Genomic DNA, 20,840 nt, shown 5'->3' on the forward strand with positions numbered 1-20,840 from the left:
GTTTATGCTCACAATCCTGTCACTAATTAGAAACTTGCTTTATTTCCCCTCCCTGTTGTTTCTGCCAATGAGTGGGTGCTGAATGAGGCATTATGGGTAGGCACTGTAATTAATGGCCACCTCATCCTCTCCCTCCCCTCGCTCGTCTCTCCCTCCCTCTCTTTCTTTTCCTTTCCTCTCTTACTCGTCTCTCTCTCTCTTTCTCTCTCGTCTCCTCTCTCCTTTCTCCCTCTCTCTTTCCCTCCCTTTTTCTCTAACTCCTCTTCTCCCTCGCCAATCTCTCTCTCTCCCTCACCTCCTCTCTCTCTTTGTGCCATCATCATTCCTCCCTCTCTCTCTCTCTCTCTCTCTCTCTCTCTCTCTCTCTCTCTCTCTCTCTCTCTCTCTCTCTCTCTCCTCTCTCTCTCTCATCTCTCTCTCCTCTCTCTCTCTCTCTCTCTCTCTCTCTCTCTCTCTCTCTCTCTCTCTCTCTCTCTCTCTCTCTCTCTCTCTCTCTCTCTCTCTCTCACTCCCCTCTCTCTCTCCAGTTTTATTATCATTAGTCACATTCCATCAGTTCTCGGGCGAGCACCGAGCCTTGAAGCTTGTTGCACTTGTTTGTGGGGCGATTTCCCCCTCGCTGTTTCCCCCCTTTTCCCTGTCTCACCCCCCCTCCCCTCCTTTCCTCATTGTTTTCCTGTAACCCCGTTTTTCAGTCCGCTAATGTTTCTCCGCCAGCGTTTTCCCTTCAAATCTGCTCCGTGCTGTTGTCCCTCTCTGTCTGCAGCAGAATGTAGGATAGCTGAATTGAAAACGAATGAAAGGCTGGACTCAATGAAGCGGATGATGGCTCAATTGAATGTGCCTCCCAGGAATGCTTGTGCAGTCTTTAGGCTGCAGGTTGAGGGGACTCCTGTTTGTTGTACCAGGATTCTCTCTGCTGGTTCTGTTTGTCTGCTTCAGGCTTCATTAGTATCAGTCGTCTTAACGAGACATAAGCACAAACTAGACAATGCATTTACCTTTAATCTCTCCTTTTACCAACAAAGTGCCCCTCCTCCTCCTCCTCCTCCTCCTCCTCCTCCTCCTCCTCCCCACAGTTTGCTTTCTGGCTACTTTGGCAGCTCAACTCATCAAAAGTAATCCTGTTCCCAGAGCTCTGTTGAGACCATCCTCCCATGATCCTTCACTCTGATGCTATCGCCCTGCGTTCTTCAATGTTAAACAATGAGAGATATGAATTAATGAGAGAATATTTTACTGACGGCTGAACTTTGTCAAAGCTTGAGCAAGGAGAGGAACATAAAATCTCCCTCCAACACTGTCTCTTTAAACTAAACTAACACACACACAGTCAGTGAATGATGCATGTATTAAAGATTGTTTTTAAGACTTGTATGGCTTTATTTTTTAGAGGACATTGGATATTAGGACAGAGGCTATATTTGGAAATCAGAGGCAGAGTTTGGGGAATGACTTTCAGTTTTAGAGAAAAGAGAAAAATCTATCTTTGTGCTAATGTCTAATCAAGGCTTGATTCTGTCACAGTCTTTGAGTGATTTTAGTTCTATTTGTTACATTTCTATGCTGTCACTTAATGATCACCTGACATGATAGCAGGTCGACCTGAAATCAGCAAACGTTGGTGGATCACTCTCGACATCCAGAGAAATGTTTAAATGAACACGTTGGGGAGGACGGGGTTTGTTGCTTCTGTTGGCCAACACACAATCCAGGAAGTTTATTTACAGAGCTGTATGAAAACAACAAGTTTTCACTACGAGAACTGGAGCAACAAAAACATAATTAAACATAAACACGAGTTTTAAAGCAAGTTCTAACACAAACATGAACAACGGTTTAAATGTAAATAAATCTGAAAGCAGGCGTGTGAATGATCATGTCTTCATGTTGATCTCTAAAAGGCAAGAGAACAGATAATGCACGTTTTAAAATGACCTTCACAGAATTAACAGCAGCTGTTCTTGATTGTTGAGAATAAGAGTATTTTAAGGATCCTACAAATTAAAACACTTGAGTTTATGGGAATCTTTGGCTGTCTCACGAGTCCATTTGACTCGACATGGTTCGATTGAGAATCTATTTTGGATTCAAAACGTTTCTTGATTCATGACTCAAAGTTTTTTCTTGCTGCTCCATTTGACGTTCTACTGAGTGAAAGAGCTAGCTTTAGCGCTTAGCAGGAAGTGACTGTAAGCCCAAAAAAGAAAACAGATCTTTGGAAGTTATGAGATGATTTGAAATCTCAGAAGATAAGAATCTTAATTGTTACAGAAAACATTTTTTTCCTCACTTATATATATTGTGAATTTTTTGAGCTCAGCCCGTGAAGATGTGACCTTTGTGCTTGTAAAGTGTGGAATAAGACAGGATGGCCCACATCAGTTCACTACATTAACAGTTTGGATGTCCAATTTATCCAATCATATATTATTTACACTACATATATTTATTTATCTGTATATTTTCCTACTTTATAATTAACCTGTTATTTAATTTACTACATTTTTGCAAATTTTGATTTTCTGTCGTCTCCATACATTACATTGAACCTCCTTAGTTGAGGGAGCGGAGAGAGTCCAAGCCGACTACAGGGCACAGCATTAGGGCTGCTTTCCTGTCTATAAACAACGTTTTTGTTGACTCCTGATGCTGTTTCTCGGAGAGTGCTCGAGCAGAGTGGAGTCCATTACCTGAAAGTACCGGAACATTTCGATAAAGCCATTACAGGCACACATTTCCTCCTCTCGGCTCGTCAGACTCGTGCCTTTTCACCGGCTGGAGTCACAAAAAAATATGGACTTCCAACCCGGTGGTTAAATGTGATTTGAATCCAATCAGAAGTCCATTCTGTTGTTCTCATGTATCTCAAACAGTGAATGGAGTTGAGTGTGATTGGATTATTCACTGCAGGAAAGGAAGAAAAAAAAAGACTCCAGCCGACTGTAGTTTTTGACTATTTGATTTACAGCTTTCAGCACAAAGGGAATTTAAATAGATGACTTATTTTCTTCTTCTGTAGGATCAAGGTTGTTAAAATGGTCAATACTTAGATTCTGTTTGATCCCATTCTTTGAAAAATAACAAATCTGTTATTTTACACATCTATTGCTTCAAAAAGTAAAGAAGCCTAAAAAAAATAGAGTTGATATTTTTGGTCAAAGCTGCAACGAGAGCAAGACGGAAATCGCATGAATACACTGGCGAGCTTTTGTACAGTGTATAAGTGTAATGTTACCATTCAGACAGTGAGTGGGCGTTCACACCTGCACACAAACTCCTGAGGAGGAGCTGTGTGAACACAAACATTTCTCAGAGTTTTTACTGCTCGATGCCTGTTTTTTCCTGCAACTGAGCTGTTGTGCACATTGTTCGTTGCCATGTTGTAGACTCTGGAATCGATATTTTTTGATTTTTACAATAATGTTATCAAACAGCACAAATCTGGTTTCTTCACGTCTCTATCTTGGATGAGTGACTGCCCATACATTTTGAGAGTTGTTAGGAAAAGTCAAACCCTGTTTCCCACAACGGCATCGCTTAAGTCCAGCTTTCGGAAACAGTCAGCTGGAGGAGGAAACAGGAGCAGCACTGTATTTGTTGAACCAGTGCTTCCATGAGTTAACATGCCTGTCATTCCTGTCTGTGCTCCGTGTGCCGCTGGGCCGCTGCTTTCTCAGGATTATCTGCGTCGGCTGCAAAGTGCTTTTTCCACCATAGAGTCATGGCCGGCTGTTTTTAGGCCACGGAGACTCAGCTTTAAACCGAGCGCGGCAAACTTGCCCTTCCCCAACCGCAGGGGTTAAAAGACTGGTGTTTGGTTTAGATCAGATGATCTCAGGCTCCGTCACAGAGGCATCAATCAGCCTGCTTTAACCTCGGTGACTCTGCTGGCTGGAGCAGGAGGTAGTTCGATATCAGCACGGAAAAACAAACATTTGCAAGGAAGTGCCTGATGAGGAGTTTTAGATTAAAGTCATATTTGGTTGAAATGTTATAGATAACAATGATCATTGTAATTGTATTCTAGGTGATTGTTTTTTTTTTTGGCCTGTCGCCAGGCCTTTACCCTCGTTCCCACACATAAGACTGCCACCAACAAAGCAAGCTTTCTAATGCTCCTAGTGTGGCAGGGAAAGAGGTGTGTGTGTGTGTGTGTAAGTCAGTGAGTGTGTGTGTGAGTGTGTGTGCGAGTGTGTGTGTGTGTCTGTGTGTGAGTGTGTGTGTGTGTGTGTGTGTGAGTGTGTGTGTGTGTGAGTGTGTGTGTGAGTGTGTGTGTGAGAGTGTGTGTGTGTGTCTGTGTGTCTGTGTGTGAGTGTGTGTGTGTGTGTGTGTGTGTGTGTGTGTACACGTCGAGGATGGGTGTGTGTGTGTGTGTGTGTACACGTCGAGGATGGGAGCTTGTTCAGTGGAGTGAATAGTGTCTTTTTCAGTCTGTCTCCGTCTTTTCCCCCTCTCCTTCACTTTGGATAAGCCCGCTGGAGATCCGCCTGAACTCGTAGGAGATAATCCTGCTTCTGTGCAGAGACGGGATGGAGGAGGAGAGGCGTATAGAACGAAGAGGGCGATAATGAAGGAGGGGAAAAGGAGGCGATGCTGTGTATGGAGTGTCATTAATAGATCATAACAAGAGGGGGAGACATTATGGTTTTCTTAAATTGAGCGTGGTGCTGCAGATTCAGAAACTCTACCCCTCCAAAGGTTCTCATGCCACCTCCTTCACCTCACACAAACTTGTTTTACTGGCACCGTCTCTGAAGCCAAAGGAGTTTTTGTACCTTGTATCCTAGCAATGAAGGGGGATTGTATACTTGGACTGAGTGTGTGTGTGGCACTGAAAGAGCTCTTGGACTGACACTACTCGACTTGGCCTCTGCTGAGGGCTTTTCTACAAGCAGAAAACGGATGTAGCCTGCGAGACATAAGTCTGACAGGAATGTTAATTTGCAAGAGCTTCCCACGAGGTTTCTGAAACATGTTTGTCTCATCGTGATGTCCTTTGGGACGAGGTTCGTCGTTTGTGAAGCAGATCTTTACACACTGGGAGAGAAAACTCGATTTGAGAGGGAAGTCCGTAATAAAGTAAAATCACTTTTTTTGAAAGAAGACATTCAAATGAATGACCTGCATTTTTAAAATCAAAAGGTTCGCTGCAGTGTCCAAATTGTTTCCATCGTTGCCGTAAGAGTTGTGAAGGTGTCACTGCCATCGAGACCTGCCAATAAAGATGCATCTTCTCTTTTAAAGGTCCCGCCCACCAGATTTAGCTCAACAACAAGTATAAACTCTGCCCTGACAACAATCCCACGTATTTGAAGATGCATAGTTTTTAATAAGCTATCACAAGTGTCCTATCGCTGAGCTCTGCAGGAAATGTTTTGCTTTTAAAGCTTTTCTCTGTCATTGTAATAATAAAGACTCAAAGGTAACCACATGTGAGTCCCTCTGGTGGTTTTAATGTACAACATACTGATATGTCTTCTCTTTGCGTTGTGTTGCAGGTGTCCTGAAGGATGCACGTTTAGACCCAATCTACTGGGAGGTCATGAGGTGACATACCTCTGTGAAACAGCGCTGGGAACAAATGGTAAGAAGAAGCTAAATTTCCAAACTAAAAACTCAATCTTATTTAATATAAACACAAAAAAACAATTACATAATGCATTTCCTCCAGAGGGCGCTGTTTAACATACAGATTAAGAAACAACAAATGCATCCAAACAGGCGAGTGCAGATACAAACAAGTGACGCCATGCTAGCAGGAACAGGTGTATTTTACGAACTGAATAGAGTGGAAATGATAGAGAGGAGTTCATCTATCTGGTCTGTTTACCTTTTGTGAATGAAGACCTGCTCTGTCTCCTTCTCCTCAGATCTGCTGCCATGCCTCCGGGGATGGTGCGTTGTGTTTCAGTGTTAGCGGTCCAAACGCTGCTATCACTCCTGCTGCTCGCCGTCGGCTGGCGCTCCACCTCATTACAAAGTAGTCTCGCCCAAGCATCAGAGTCCTTCACCTCCAGTGATTACCCCACCTTCATACGCAATGACACTCTGTTTGAGCACTTGGCCCTGCATCCGGACCCCACTGTGAGTTGGGTTTACGTCGGGGCCCGAGATCACCTGTTCCAGTTGAATCGATTCCTCCAGCCTGAATTCCAGGGTAAAACTGGCCCCGTCACAGACAGCAGGGATTGCTTACCCCCTGTGACTGAGGTGAACTGCCCTCAGGCCAGGGCAACGAGCAACCACAACAAGCTCCTGTTGGTCGACCCTTACTCCATGGAGCTCATCACATGCGGGAGTGTCAACCAAGGAATATGCCAGAAACGCAGTCTGGATTCGGTGGATGTTGTACTTTTCTCCACAGAGAGGCCGGTGGATACTCAATATGTAGCGGCTAATCACCCCAACGTTAGCACCGTGGGACTCGTGGTCCGAGCTCATCCCGACAGGCAGCCTCTTCTGTTTGTGGGAAGGGGCTACACCAGCAGCCACCCTCCCATTTCCACACGAAACCTCGCCCAGGAACCCATCTTTTCTTACGAGGAAACTGCCAAGTTGGCTGTGGCCGGCCGTCTCTCCGAATACGACCATCATTTTGTTGCGTCTTTCGCCCACCGTCAGCATGTGTACTTCCTCTTCTACAGGCGGGATTTAAAGTCACAGTCACGGGAGTACCGCACCTACGTGTCTCGTGTTTGCTTGGAAGACCAGGCGTATTACTCCTACGTGGAAGTACCGCTGACGTGTCGATCCAGGGCGGGAAAAATATACAACCTCTTGCAAGCTGTCCAGCTCGGGCTCACCAAGGCCGGTGATGGGAGTCAAGGTTCGGGCACCCTTCTTGGTGTCTTCTCCACTCGTATGGCTTCATCAACTCGTCCCAGTGAGGACTCCGCCCTCTGCATGTTCAACCTGGAAGATGTGGACCGCAGGATTAACTCCACCAGGGACCTGTGCTACACACAGATGGGCAAAGAATCAGGAGTGGAGGCAGCCTACATAGAGTATGAAGTCAAATCCAACTGTGCCAACCTGCCAGAGGTAAATTTAAATGTTATAAAGTGACCCTGACTTAAAGAAACCAAGTATTTTCATAGAGGAGATAAAGCGCAGTGCACCCTTGCATCCTATCTGGACGCACTTTAAAACGTGATCTACAAACAGTTATGTCGTAACAGTGCATTGGTTCAGTCCAATAGCAGTGCAACACTGAAGCCTAAACCCTAAATCTCTTTTAAATTGACAACCAATCGTTCGTTCAGACGGACGTAAGAAGCTGACTTCAGCGTTGCTCGCGTGGTAGTTTAGCCTAAGTTATAAAGATGAACCAATCCTGTAATCTCCAACTATGAACTCAGATAGAAACATCCTCTATTTCATGGAAGTGTTATTAGATTTTTGTAGAGGAGAAGATTTGACTTTTCCCATTATTCAATATAAATATAAATCCCCTTTCCTTTTTTTGTGGGACTTAAGACATGCACAGTTGCTCAGTGTAAGAAACAGCTCTTGCAGATAATGACCCTGATCAACAGTTACTCTGATTGAATGAAATCAATCAGCACTGCCCTCTCTAACACTGTAATAATATGAAGAGTGTAGATCTTAAGTATCTGTGCTTAGAGAATGAAACCAACATTGAACCAAACGAACCAGCTCGCCTTCATTGAAATGGTTGTGCAGCTGAGGAGAGGACACAAGGCCTCTTCACTTTCTCCAGAGAAACCGCTCAGTGGTCAACATACTGAAGCAGATAGCAGTCCACTCCCATGTGTCACTGTGTGTAATTGTATGTTTGTGTGACCGGGTGTTACAGAAAGGAAGCGCACAAGCTAAAAATGACTGGCCACAGGAAAACAGAATGGCCTGGGCTCTGTAAGAATGAGCTGTGTGACCACATGTCGGCTTTTTTTTTTCTCCCCTTTGAATGAAAGAGTCCACATAAACAAAAGGCTCAGGGGAAACACGGCGAAACCAGTCGCTAAACGGCTCAATCTTCTTGTTTTCATTGCTCTGTTTACAAAAGAACACGATGTCTGAATTTTTCTTTCAAGATGAGAGAAGCTTAAAAAAGCATCCAGGCCACCGTCCTGCCCTCTTCCTGCAAAGCAACCTTTGTATCAGAGAGCATGAAATTAAATTACACATTTTTATAAGAGGGCACATGTAATGCTGCGGAGGAGGAATTGAATTAAATTAGCTTTGTCGTTACACCAACTCTGGAAATCCTGACTTCACTTGCTGTGCATGTAAACATTGCATTTTAATGGACATCATGGGCTCGTTTGACATCCATCTCTATTATCACATCCTCCTGCGTGGAGGACACAGAAGCACTGACCTCCTCAACCTTTTGCAGCCGCATGCAGCCGATCAGCTCGAGGGGAGCAGGCTGTGCGGGTAGTGAGATTTAATAGAATTGCTGGTTAGGGAGGGATCGATCGGCGGCATTAGACGTACTTAGTGGGGTGGGGTTGAGGGTAATGTTTAACAAGGCCTGACAGGGGCGGATAAAGACAAACCCCGCAGAGACGAGCCTCTGAAGGAGAAAGAGGATAAGACACTGAAGGCATACAGATGCACAGTGGAGCGGAAAATCACCGGCAATAAGCGAAAGAAGAGAATTCAATGGGGGGAAAGAAGTGGACGGGACGGATATGAATCCATCCCCGGACACGGAGCGCCGCTTCTTTGATGTGCTCACATCCAGGCGCTCTAAAGCCATCTGAATCAAAAACTGTCAAATATTAGATGCACTGACGGCTTCATGAAAAATTAAAATGCCTTCATTTCACACACACTGATGCAGTGCAACCAACCTTATTATGTAATACAAAGGTATGACTTTATTTGGACACAATGGGCGGCCTGTGTTCCTTTTACCATTTTTTTATCTTATTAAAGACCTTTAGCGATAGTTCGACTTCAATTTTGACCAATACAGAGAAAAGGAAAGAATGCATTAATATGATTAAAAGATTATTTTTGGACGTCTTTCGACCGTTTAGAGAGAACAGCTGAAGAAACCGATTGGTTGATGACAGGGAGTCAAACCAGCAACCAGTGACCAGAACTGCAGCCTCTGCACACAGTGTGTCAGCTCTACATACTGACGCTCCATATATGCTGATTTAGAAAACTATAAAACAAACCTGTCCTGTCATGAAGGACGAGAGTTGATCGTAACAGTGGGCGTGGCTGATCTGACTGAGCTTGTTGTAGCTGATTGGTCAGGAGGCTTACTGCCCGCCTCTTTGTTGTTTGGTTCACACAACGATGGTTTGAGACAGCGTTTTTTGTCGTACTGTTTCTTTTGCCGGCTGTTAAAAAAAAAAAATCTCTTTTTTAATAGATAATATCCTGCGCTGAAAAGTGACATATATTGGTTTATGTTACCTCCTGCAACTTTTACTGACTTTCTGGCCTCTTGATGAAATTTCTGAAACTCGTGAAATCATAATAAAACTGAAATATCCAACACATACAGCTTTGTATAATAGAATATCCTACAGCTGTGGATATTAACTTCTGACATGCTTGTTTTATTCACCGTCAGATTTAATATCGATACATGTTTTTAAAGTAACGCTTAAAAAAAGAAGAGGGGAATCCAATCAAACCATATGGCTTAAGAGAGGAACAGTGATGAGGGATTTGGAGCCCAAAAGAGATTTACAGTGTCATTAAGATGTCAAATCTCAATTGGATCCCTTTGCACAAACAACACCAAAGCAGCCTGATCCATGGTCAGACTTTGCCAGGAGAGTCCATCTGCACTGGGGACTTACTCTCACGCAAAGCTTTGGGGAACATGCTTTTGTTATTGGTGATCAGGCCTCCTACTGTACCAGATATTAGAAGCCCAAATGCAACTATAGTCAATCTTTTCTTGTTATTTTACTCCCTCGTGGTTATTACTTCCCCAGAGAGTTGAAGGCTAAACGTCCTGATGATTGGAGTCTGAGTGGTAGCATGAGGCATTACAGTGTAATCACAGGCTGCCATCAGCCAGGGCGGTCAGCCTTTAAGCTCCCGGGCCACGGTCCAACACGGGACGTCATAACTTCATAACTTTTACAGTAGTCATAATGTGGTTCAGGGCTATTCTTAGCGTCCAGTCACCCCCGGGTTGTTTTCCTCTGATGGTTGAGTTCTCGTGCTTCAGACGAAACAGGGTGGCTAAACTTTCCTTCACTTGATCGATTCTCTGCAGCCTAGCAGCAACTTTAGTTATGTTGTACAACAGAGGTTCAAGCTGGTCACTTGAGCTGATTTTGTGTGAAGAGGGATCAGCCAGCTCTATTTCTTAAGCGCTGGCCTAATAAGGAGTCTTTTCAAAACAACGTGCCATCCAACTGAAGCAATCCATCGGAGCAAACTAGAGCTTCGGCAGCTCTCAGGTTTATTGCCTCTCCTCCGTGTTGTTAAGATAACTGATGATAAAGCAGCCGACGCCACTCTCAAAAGTTCTCATTGAAAATAAATATTCCCTCTGACCAAAAACGACAACAGCCAAGCCAGAGCAAAGACTCCCCACTGCCAAGCTGCGGAGGCAAAAACAAATTGTCTGGAAGCTTTAAAAGCACTGAGGGTAGAAGTCACTGGGATCCTGTGATGGTTTGTTCCCAAAGCCCCAATCCCTCCACACTAAATCCTGCTGGGATTTTACCCACCACAAAAGGAGCACTGCTGCTTTATTTTTGGTAACCAGCTTAGTTGCTCAGAGATGAATAACAAATCACTTGGATGGGGTTCGTTCTGTACAGCACAAAGGACACACTTTGAAATCCACATGCAATGTGACGTGTGGTGTTGTTATGATTTATTCATGGTGGTACTTAAGTATCTCTGGCGCCCCACAGATGTTTGGGTCTGATATGTTCACAATTTGGAAGTACAAAAAAAAAAATGCACTGATGCTGCAAAAAAAAAAGTGTGCAGATCTTCTGTATGTGGGTTGCACGATGACACCACTACATACTGGTGCTCTGAGGTTTTATCGAACTGACATGGATTTAAAATAATCTCTTTTGAGAGGAACTGAAAGTTAAATTATTCAAAGTACCCCCAGCATTTTTTCATTTGTTTCTAGAACTTTTCCTTTAGGTGCATATCAGAAAAACTACACTTAATACATGGGGCCATTTGCTCTCTCATTGGCCCATATAATTATTAATATTATTAACTGATGAGGCTGAGTGATGCATGAGGAAATGGTTTAAGTTATGTCCCTGACTGTGCCAAAGCACATCTGAAGGACAACAGCCAGTCAGCAGTGGACCAGTGATGGGGGGGGGCCCCATGTACAGAGGCCTGTGGCTCCTTACAAAGTTAGCATTAGTTTACCTTGTAGACTCAACACCCAGATTAAAAGTGTTCAAAACAAGCACTGATTTTAATTTAAAGTATCAGTTCTGTGTTTTTTAGTTGAGTATTCTTTAGTTAAACACTGTTTTATAACTCCTTTTGTAAGAGTTTATGCAGCAATTTGAGAAAACTTTTAGAAAGTCTTAAAAAATATCAACTCATTTGTAATTTATTTCATTCAGGTTACCTTTCATATTTGCCTTGTTGAACTGTTTTTTTTCTTTGTCTCTCATCTGTACTGACTCTAAAGAGTATACATTGACCAAACACTGACTGTCCTCCACAGAACACTCTGGATGCATACCCCTGCGGCTCCGATCACACCCCCAGCCCGATGGCGAGTAGGATCGCCGTAGAGGCTGAAACCATCCTGGACAGCCCGTCTGCTCGCCTCACTGCTGTGGCTGTCAGCGTGAGGGCGGGGCATACCATCGCCTTCCTGGGGGACTCGAAGGGGAACCTGCATAAGGTAAGATGGTCTCCCAGATATGAGCCTTCATGCTGGTGTGTTTCTGCACACACACACACACACACACACACACACACCACTATCACTAACAAAGTGTGCTTTGTACATGTACTAACTGTGATGTTATGCAGAGATTGTCATTATTTTGAGTTCAGATCTTGTTTTCGCTCACAGTTTTTAAGTTTCGCCTGCATTACTGAAATACCTGTCCCTGCACAGACCACAGGCAGTCGACCCTGCATTCATCATTTTTCAGCTATTCTCTGTGTTCACCTGCAGAAACGGAGATCTGCCAACCGGGGCGAAGTCTGAAACAGTCTGAGTGTGTAGAGGCAGGCAGGCTGAAATAATCCGAGGAGCAGAGTCCTGCTGCATCTTGTTGAAGGAATGCACCGAGATTGTGCTCCGATTGTCCCACTGTATTAAATCCCCTCATCCAGTGACTGTTTCGGGACGGTGTCTCTGCTGTTGTTACACTATTGAGACATCGGTGAATAAGAAATGTCTAAAGGGGTTTTATCAAACACAGAAAGATGACTGATGTACGTCGGGTTCTGTAGTGTCACAGCTTTTCTGCATCAGTCTTTCATGATTTTGTCGACTTTAGTTGGAGGTAGTGTTGGCGTTAATTGGCTTCGTCCATCCTAATTGTTGGGACGTGCGTGTTTCCTTTTAGGGCGACTCAACAGATGTGTTTGTGCTTTTCGTGTCGAACAGTCAGCGAGTGTTCGGCTCGTTGGCTGGATCATGTGAAGCTCCTCTGAAGTGATATTTACCCTCAACAGGCTGTCTATTAGATTTCCAAGGTGCTGCCGTCACGACACTGTGAGGTCACAAATGGCGGTGAGTCCGCCGGTTCACACAGAGTTCAGAGTCAGACTTGGTCACACACCATCAAACAAGAAGAACAACAGAGAAACTAAAAAAGGGAAAGTGAGTAAATGTAATTAAACTGAACATTTGTGTTGAGAAGATTAGAAGCGGTTTGCGTTTGGGCTTGTTGTATTTATTCTTCATATACGTCATTGAGTGTGGTAGGAAGGAAGGCCCCTTGATATCGGCAGTTTACAGATCGTGAGTTTTCTCCACACAGTGCCTCTTTGTGCCTTTTTTTTTTCTCAATGGTGGCTTGTGGTCGAGGCCCCCCTGCGGAGGCACTAGTAGCACAATGACGGCCATTAACGTATTCCTGCACAGTTACGTCACACAGAGCCAGCTAAAGCCCGAGCTGCACAATCACCGAGAGCAGAAACTGTTGAAGCTCCACGTTCATGTGCGTCGCTGACTGGCAGACACGTGCTGTTTCCCAACAGAGAGACTCATTCACAGTCATGAAGAGATATCAGTCATAACGGCAGACAGTGTCAGTGTCAATCTCAGGGTGGTTAATGGACACATTGTCAGTCTCTGCCCTCCTGACCACCAGCAATGGTCACTGAGTTTGAAACTTCAGTACGATCCATGACTGGCTGCTCTGTGTGTGAACGAGCAGAAGGAAGACGAGACGAGATAAGAAACCAAAAGAACACAAATATTAGACACAAAGTCAGGCACATTTCTTTCCTGTCTGCTATATAAAAAAATGTGTCCTTATTTTCTCGTATTTAATCGTCACTGATGGTCATCCTAGGCCCTCTAGTGGCTGCCATCGTTGAACTGTAATTGTTGTGATTTGAAGTCGCTCTCCCTGAACGGAGGCTGTTTGTGCGTGTCATTCTCCACTCTCGTCCTGATTTCCAAGTATATCCCCCAAAATAAAAACAAAAAAAATGAAGACAACAATCTAAGTAACTCACAACAAATGATAATCATGAGATCTAAAAAGGTAAATAATAAATGTGATTTCATCTGGAGACATCGTTGAACGTTTCGATTTGTGACGCAGAACATTCACTCATGAATGAACAGCGTTTTTATTAAGGTCACTTGCTTCCCTTTATTATCTGTAACGATGGTAACGTGGTTGAGCTGTCCTGTGTGTCGTCATGACGCGTGATGACATCGTCTCCATATGACACATGACCCAGAATCCTTCTTGTACTTTGTGTCCTCTCTGAGCTGAGCACGTGTGTGCGTCTCTGGGCTCCAGGATACTTGTTGTTGTTGTTGTTGTTGTTGTTGTTGTCTGCGTCACTCAGCGGTTTGTGCAGCTGATTGAAGCAGCTTCAGATCATAGATCATCTGTGAGGTCTTGTTCTCACAGTAAATCATGAGGCTCTCTGTCCGTCTGTCTCTCATTTCCTAAATGTTGAGTCACCCAACTTGTTACGTGTCATCCAAAAGAAGAATGAAAGAAATCTTTTATATACAGCTAAAACTTGACCTTACCATTTCAACAACCGTAGACATGAATGGGCTGCTGTTAGGAGGGTTGTCACCATACTAAGAGATGTGACATTTGTTGGAATCTAACGTTATCAAAACCTGTTTTTTTGATGCCACAGCAACATAAAAAACAAATATTGCAGACGTGTGTGTGTGCACTTTGCACCACGCTCTGTCCGTGTGTTTTCTTTGCAGCAGCTTCTCGTCATAAAGATTTGAAGTTGTAAACCTTTAAAAACTTCAATCAATGAGTTTGAGTAAATTAGTCCGTTTTTTTGTTTAAGATGAGTCGTTACTTACTGCTGAATGAAATGTGAGATGACCTAATTTCTACTCGATGCAAGCGATGAGCCGAGGTTCGCTTCTGGAGCGGCACCGCTCGTGCATGTAAATGAGGGGGCGTGGCTTCAGAGGGAGCACAGAAGGGGAGGAGGCGGGTGCAGAAGGAGCACTGAGGGAATGCTACTCTCAAACTCATCCGTAGTTTTCCGAGATGAAAAACCTTTAAGATGTTCTTCACATTGCTCAAGGGGAACATAGGTGATGCTCAGGACCAGAAATGGCCCCTCTCTGGCTAACCGGACCAATTTCCAGCTCATTATTTGGGAATTTTTCAGACAATCAAAGCGGCTACAGACACTAACAAATCTATTAAGCAGATGTTGACACTGTCCACAGCCAATAGAGTTTCAAAGTGGTCCAAGGCTGATGTCGGATAATAAGACCTGGCTCAGCGCGTCGTCACGCTCAGGTGAGAAGAGGCATTCTCTGGACACATTCCTGGCTGAAGGATTAACAGTCTGGAAGTAATCACAGATGTGTTGGGGCAGGTCTGTCATACACGATGTCTTCCATAAGCCATTCAGTCAGCTGTTTTATAACCTTTTTTAATTGCTCGTTCATTCGGTGGGAAAAGACGATTTCCTGAAGCGATTAGACCACAAAATCAAATCATGCAAGACACAGTTAATCAGTAAACCATAACACAACATTACTGCCAATACTTCCTCGTTTCCCCCATCAACCAGTTTAAACAGGAAGCCGACTCATCAAGAATTCCCCCCAGTCAAGTACGACTTCGAAAGAAAAGATATCCTGACTTATCTAATAACCTTCAATATCCTTTTTCATCGTACAAAAAAAAAGACCTATAGCTTCTGTTTGGAGTGCAACATGCTGACTCCCTCCCTGCGTTGTTAACCTCACATCCCTGGCACACAAACTCGGTGACTTAGCAGTGCTGATGAGCTTATTTCAACGACTTGGAATAACAAGAGGACTAAATAAAGTGAAGCTGGTGTTCAGGACACAGAAGCCTATGTGGGGTTTTTTTTTTGGGGGGGGGGGGTGTAATTGCTGGGACCTCAGCGCTCTTATTAACGGTTGCATGAAGACGCTCTGCTGACCAGTTTAGATTCCATCTCTAAATGTTTATTTTGTCGAGGTCAGCTCGGAGCGTCATCCTGGAAGAAAGACGGGTTTTGTGCTGCAAGCGAGCCATGGCTGTGATGACACTTCAGTTTAAGTGTCCTCTCTCACATTCTCCGCCTCAGCCTGAGCTCTTTTTGTGTCGCTGTTCTCTATCGTGCCACTTTTGTCCCGTTCTTGCTTCAAACCTCGAAATGTTCCATTTTGCTCTGTTTCACTTTCCGTCGTGTAATCAGACGTGTATTAAAGTATGCTGATGTAGTGTGTTCTGTGAGGAGCTGGACATCAAAGCGTGTCAGTCTGCATTGCTGACCCTAAATCCTCTGCATACCTGGAGGATCGGATTAGCCGGGCATCACAGACACTTCCTGGCACACCACGGGCCAGATTGTGGAGTTGCCCTGTGTTGGATTTTCCCATTAGGATGATTGCTGGTCTTTGTTTCAGCACAGTTGCCCTCACAGTGGAATATCTTACTAATGACATTAGGACATCACAAGGCCAGAACGAAGCAGTTGGTCAGGCTGACCTCTCGTATTAACCCACATTACGGCAGCTCTGGACTTTGAACAGCTCGCACAAGGTCAGAAAGGCCTCGTCGTTTTGTGTGGTTGTTCTTTGGCTTTCATGACCTGTATGTGACTCGTCATGCTGTTGAACTTATCTTCTCCTGTGGTGCAGTATACCCTCAACACCTTCACTTCATTTCCTTTACGAGCTTTGTACTTCTGATACATCAGCGGGCCTCTCACAGATACCTCGATTAAGCCTGTAGTTTTTGGGACAATTTGGGAGAAAAAAACACATTTTTATAAAATATATGCAGCAAGAGAACATGCTTAGGGTTATTAAGAAACTCGGTCTGCAGCACGGTTAAGCACATTAACAATGCAGACAGAGTCTTTATGTAGCCTGAGGGAAACACTAGCATCCAGTAGCAGCTTACAAAACACACACGGCACGAGACATTAAAACATCTAACAACAACGACTTCCCCCTCTCCTTCAATAAAAACCTGCAGAGATCAAAATTAGCTATCAAAGCTTGAAAAGAAAAGAGACTTAAAACACGCAGATGTACATGGAACGTGTGCAGGAATAAGAGTAAAAACCTACTGTGTGTACAGTTTGAGTTGCAGGATAAAAAGATGCATGAAAATGATCTGCGAAAATTATTCTTGTCTCAATACAAGTGCAATAATGTAATGCATGTAATATGCAGGGTCCCCTCAACCCCACCTGTCACACAAGTTGGTTGAATGTAGCACATGTTCCTGAACTTATGTTCACAAGTAGAGATCTTACAGGTTGAGGGTTATGAGGGCAACAAGAGCGAGTGATGTCAGATGGGGACCCCTGAGGGAGGTTTCCTTCTGTCGGTGAAAACTCTTCACATTTTGGGTAAATGCTTTAGTTTAAGTTTGTCAGCCTCAGGGACCCCCTACAAGTCTGGGGCACCAAGCGGTTTCTTGCCCTGCCTGTTGACAAGCAGCACCGCTGAGGGTTCAATGAATCATCAACCTCATTGTGGGTTTTAGAGAAACCAAGACAATCCCTATTCAGGTCACCCTAACTGGCTTTTATTACATTATACAAATGAACTGTTGTTGTGTCCTTTGTAGAATCATCCACCGAGATAACCATTTCAAAATAATGACTCTGTTTGACTGTTTTGTAATGAGGACCTAACCAAAGGCTTTGACATCCTCTTTGCACACGTCCTCAGGTGTTCCTGGGGCCAGACGGTGAGGTCGAGGAGTATTCTGTCATCTCCATCCAGCAGAACGCAGCCATCAGTTCAGACCTGATCCTGGACCAGAACGAGGAACATCTCTTCATCATGACTCATAACATGGTATCTGCACTGCTGTAATCTCTCTGCCTCATTTCAGGGCTGTACTTTACTGGAAATCATTCTGCCCCAGTTCTCCCCTCCACTAATGCAGCTGGTCATTAGGATTATTCTAATGAACATATTTTCATTTTCCATTGTTCCCCTCCGGAGTATGTGGGCCACCTATTCTCTTTTAATCAGATTGTGTTGAGCTTAGTGTGTGCAGTTTGCACGACCAAACATAATTGTGTTGTCCTGCTTCCAGCTGCAGAAGAGGCCGGTGGCTGAATGCCAGCAGCATCCAGACTGCCACTCCTGCCTGCTGGGACACGACCCCTACTGTGGCTGGTGTGTCCTGGAGGGAAGGTGAGACGAACGACAGCTCTGCAAGTGTCCTGATTAAGCTTCCTAGAAAGTGCAGCTGAAATTCATCCTAACAAGACCAGAGTATAAGTTTTTAAAATAATCTACTTTGAAGAGGACATATTATAGCCCTTCACCACCCTTTCAAACAGTCCCCCTGTGCTCAAAATGAAACATCTGTGCTGTGCTTTGGTCCAAATATAACATGAATCAAGCACCAGAGGAGGTTTGTGACCCTGTAGAAACCAGCTCTCTGAACAATTTTGGTTTTGGTGTGTGTGTGTGTCTCCCCCCCCAAAGGACATCACCCCTTTACAAGCATGAAGAAAAATGGCAGACCTGCAAAAAAGTTTTACTCTAGGCTGGAGGTGGAGTCCATGGGTGGAGATACCAGGGGGAGGGCAGGGATTTACTTACCAGAGTCCAACTTGTGATGTCACAAACTGAGAACATTTGAAACCGGGGATTTTTCTCTGTGTGGTAAAACTTATACAGACAACAAACTAGACACTCAGGTTATCCAAATAAATGTTCAAATACACTATAAAAGTGGATTGATTTTTTATAATATGTCTCCTTTAACAGAAATAGCTCCTTTGAATCTAGGAGTATGTGTCCTAGATTCTGCTGAATTTATGAATACCAAATAATGACTCATAAAAGTTAAATCATTTTTGAGCCAGTGATGAATGGGTATGTCCATTTACTGAAGGGGCAATCATAGAATAAACTGAAATGGTTCATTTATTTGGAAAGAAATTGTTTTAATTTACTGTAACGATGTGTTTAAAAGTCATCAGGACCGACCCCTTACAGGTACATAAAATCATTTCCTGTTAATCAGCTGTTAAGTTAAGAAGACTGTAATCAATAATACAAACATTACAGGTTTTTAATTGTCTGAGCAAAAAATGAATTTCTTAGTTTGCGTTTATTTTTAAAAGAAACAAAAAGCTTAACATGTGGATTTTGTAAAAATGATGAAAATGATATTGAATTAGAGAAATATTAGTGTGCAGAAAGTCTTGAACACCTTTGATCCAGAAGGGAAAGCTGTGCACATTTTCATGGAAATCCAAAAGTGACACAGTCAAGTGGTTATTTAAGGCGTCTGTTGATGGCGGTCGCCATGCAGGAAACGCTGTTTGAACACAATTTTCAATCAACCTAATCTAACGACAGGCGAAGAGCTGGAGCTTTGAACGTCTAATGTTAGCTAACACCAATTAGCATTAGCTTCTCTAAGGAGCTACCTTCCAAACAGAAAGGGAAGCTGATGTTAAAAAACAAAAACAAGACCCAGAGGTAGTGAGTGATTGTGCTTTCTTTGAAGGAGAAGACGTGATTTATTTATTTTTATTTTTTGTAATTTGAGTTATATCATTGATAACATCTATTTCCTTCTTTGTAAAGTTCGACATCAGAAGAAGTGGTGATGACCGCAGGCGATTCTGCTGTTGCTCTTTGAAATGCAAAATGCATCATAAATGTGTTGCTTGTGTGAAATGTTTTGCGACTAGTTCAAAGAAATGTAGCAGAAGAACGAGTTCAGCTCCGATGGGGGAGCATCAGCGGACGTGGAAGCAGCTGGCAATCTTCTCGAGTGTTTTTGCCAAGTCATGTTAAAAAGACGGACTAAGTGGGGTCTGGTGGGATAGTGAGGGGGGGTCTGATGAAAGAAATCTACCTCTCCATCCCATCTGTGTCTCCTCCTCTCAGCTCTGCCTCTCCACCTGGCCGCTCTACTCCCTCTTACCTGGATGTTTTCTCTCTCTGCCCCTTTACGTCCTTCCTCTCTCTACTCTCGACTCCCTAACAGTAATGTTTTTCCTTTCTAGTTTGTTTACATCGAGCTAGAGAGGGAATAAACCCCGTCCAGGAAGTCTGTGCACACTTTTTTTTAAAAACCCACCTGGAACTTGATGGCTTTGCAGTATCACACTATAGTCCTCTGTACATATCCCCCCCTTACTACCTGGATTGTATTTATGTTTGTTATTATTTTATTCGATTTTTGACTTTTTTTTGTTTTTGATTCTGCACAGCTGCTGCTCTAACGCCCGAATTTCCCCATTGGGGATCAATAAAGTTATATCCTATCCTATATACAGAAAACCATTTTTCTCGTTTTGACATTTCTACTTGTTGAGACGTGTGCCTGAAGTAATAGCAGAGTACATGACGCCGCCTGCGTTGTTTCCCTGCAGGTGTGCGTTGCAGTCACAGTGTACTCGTGGGAACCAGCCCGGTCAGTGGTTGTGGAGCTTTGACATGGAGCAGCAGTGTCTGACCATCCAGGACCTGAACCCGTCCAACATCAGCCGGGAGGAGAGCAGGACGGTGAGTCTGTGTGCACGAGCGGCCAAACGCAACTCTTGATATCCATCTAACTGTCTGCACGGTATATCAACAAAGGATTAACGAGAATACAGACTGTCAATAGACTCTGAACAACGCGCTCGGACATCGACAGGTTGATGCAGTTTTATTTGGAGAAGAGATGTAAAGTCGTACAGTCCAGACTTTAAGTCCAAGAGCACATAGTCTTTGAAGGGAACTCTTCGCTGACCACGCTACGTTGAGCTTTATTCACCTGACAGTCTGAGCAGAGACATTACAGCAGAGGTCATACTATCGGACTGACAGATGATGTGTTCAAGTGCAGTGAAGAAACATCACCTGAGGACAGGAGGAGCCAAAAAAAAAAAAAACACTGAGCATGATAACACCTTGAAGACTCAGATCTGAGTAGAATTCATGTCCCTGCAGCAGGACGATATCGGTCACTTTTCTCATTTAATTTTTCCACATGTTACAGGTGAGCAGTTCAGATTTATGTGTCCACGCTGTTTAATCACCTGCTGTCACTTCGTCCTTCACTGTCCGACAAACAGCTCGGGTGTAGAGAGAGGAAAAACTAGACTGTGGAAGCTCCCCGCGTTAGAGACGAGGGGAGCTTCCACAGTCTAGTTTTTCCTCTCTCTGTAAATGTTGGCGACTTCACACTGCTGCTCCTGAACGGTCCCTTTTGTAAAATGTTGTTTTTTTAACC

General features: G+C 43.9%; 1 protein-coding gene across 1 annotated transcript in view; it reads left to right on the forward strand.

The window, feature by feature from the left end:
* Positions 1–20,840, forward strand: part of plxnb1b (plexin b1b) — a 103,640-nt gene that overhangs the window by 57,521 nt on the left and 25,279 nt on the right. The window contains exons 4-9 of the mRNA XM_079342561.1: positions 5,502–5,587; positions 5,874–7,044; positions 11,657–11,839; positions 17,318–17,446; positions 17,691–17,791; positions 19,996–20,128. Of these exons, the coding sequence (XP_079198687.1) occupies positions 5,884–7,044; positions 11,657–11,839; positions 17,318–17,446; positions 17,691–17,791; positions 19,996–20,128 (1,707 nt within the window). The 5' untranslated portion in view covers positions 5,502–5,587; positions 5,874–5,883. The remainder of the gene's footprint in view (positions 1–5,501; positions 5,588–5,873; positions 7,045–11,656; positions 11,840–17,317; positions 17,447–17,690; positions 17,792–19,995; positions 20,129–20,840) is intronic.

Source organism: Symphodus melops, assembly GCF_947650265.1.
Source record: "Symphodus melops genome assembly, chromosome: 4".
In the NCBI taxonomy this organism is placed as follows: Eukaryota; Metazoa; Chordata; class Actinopteri; order Labriformes; family Labridae; genus Symphodus; species Symphodus melops.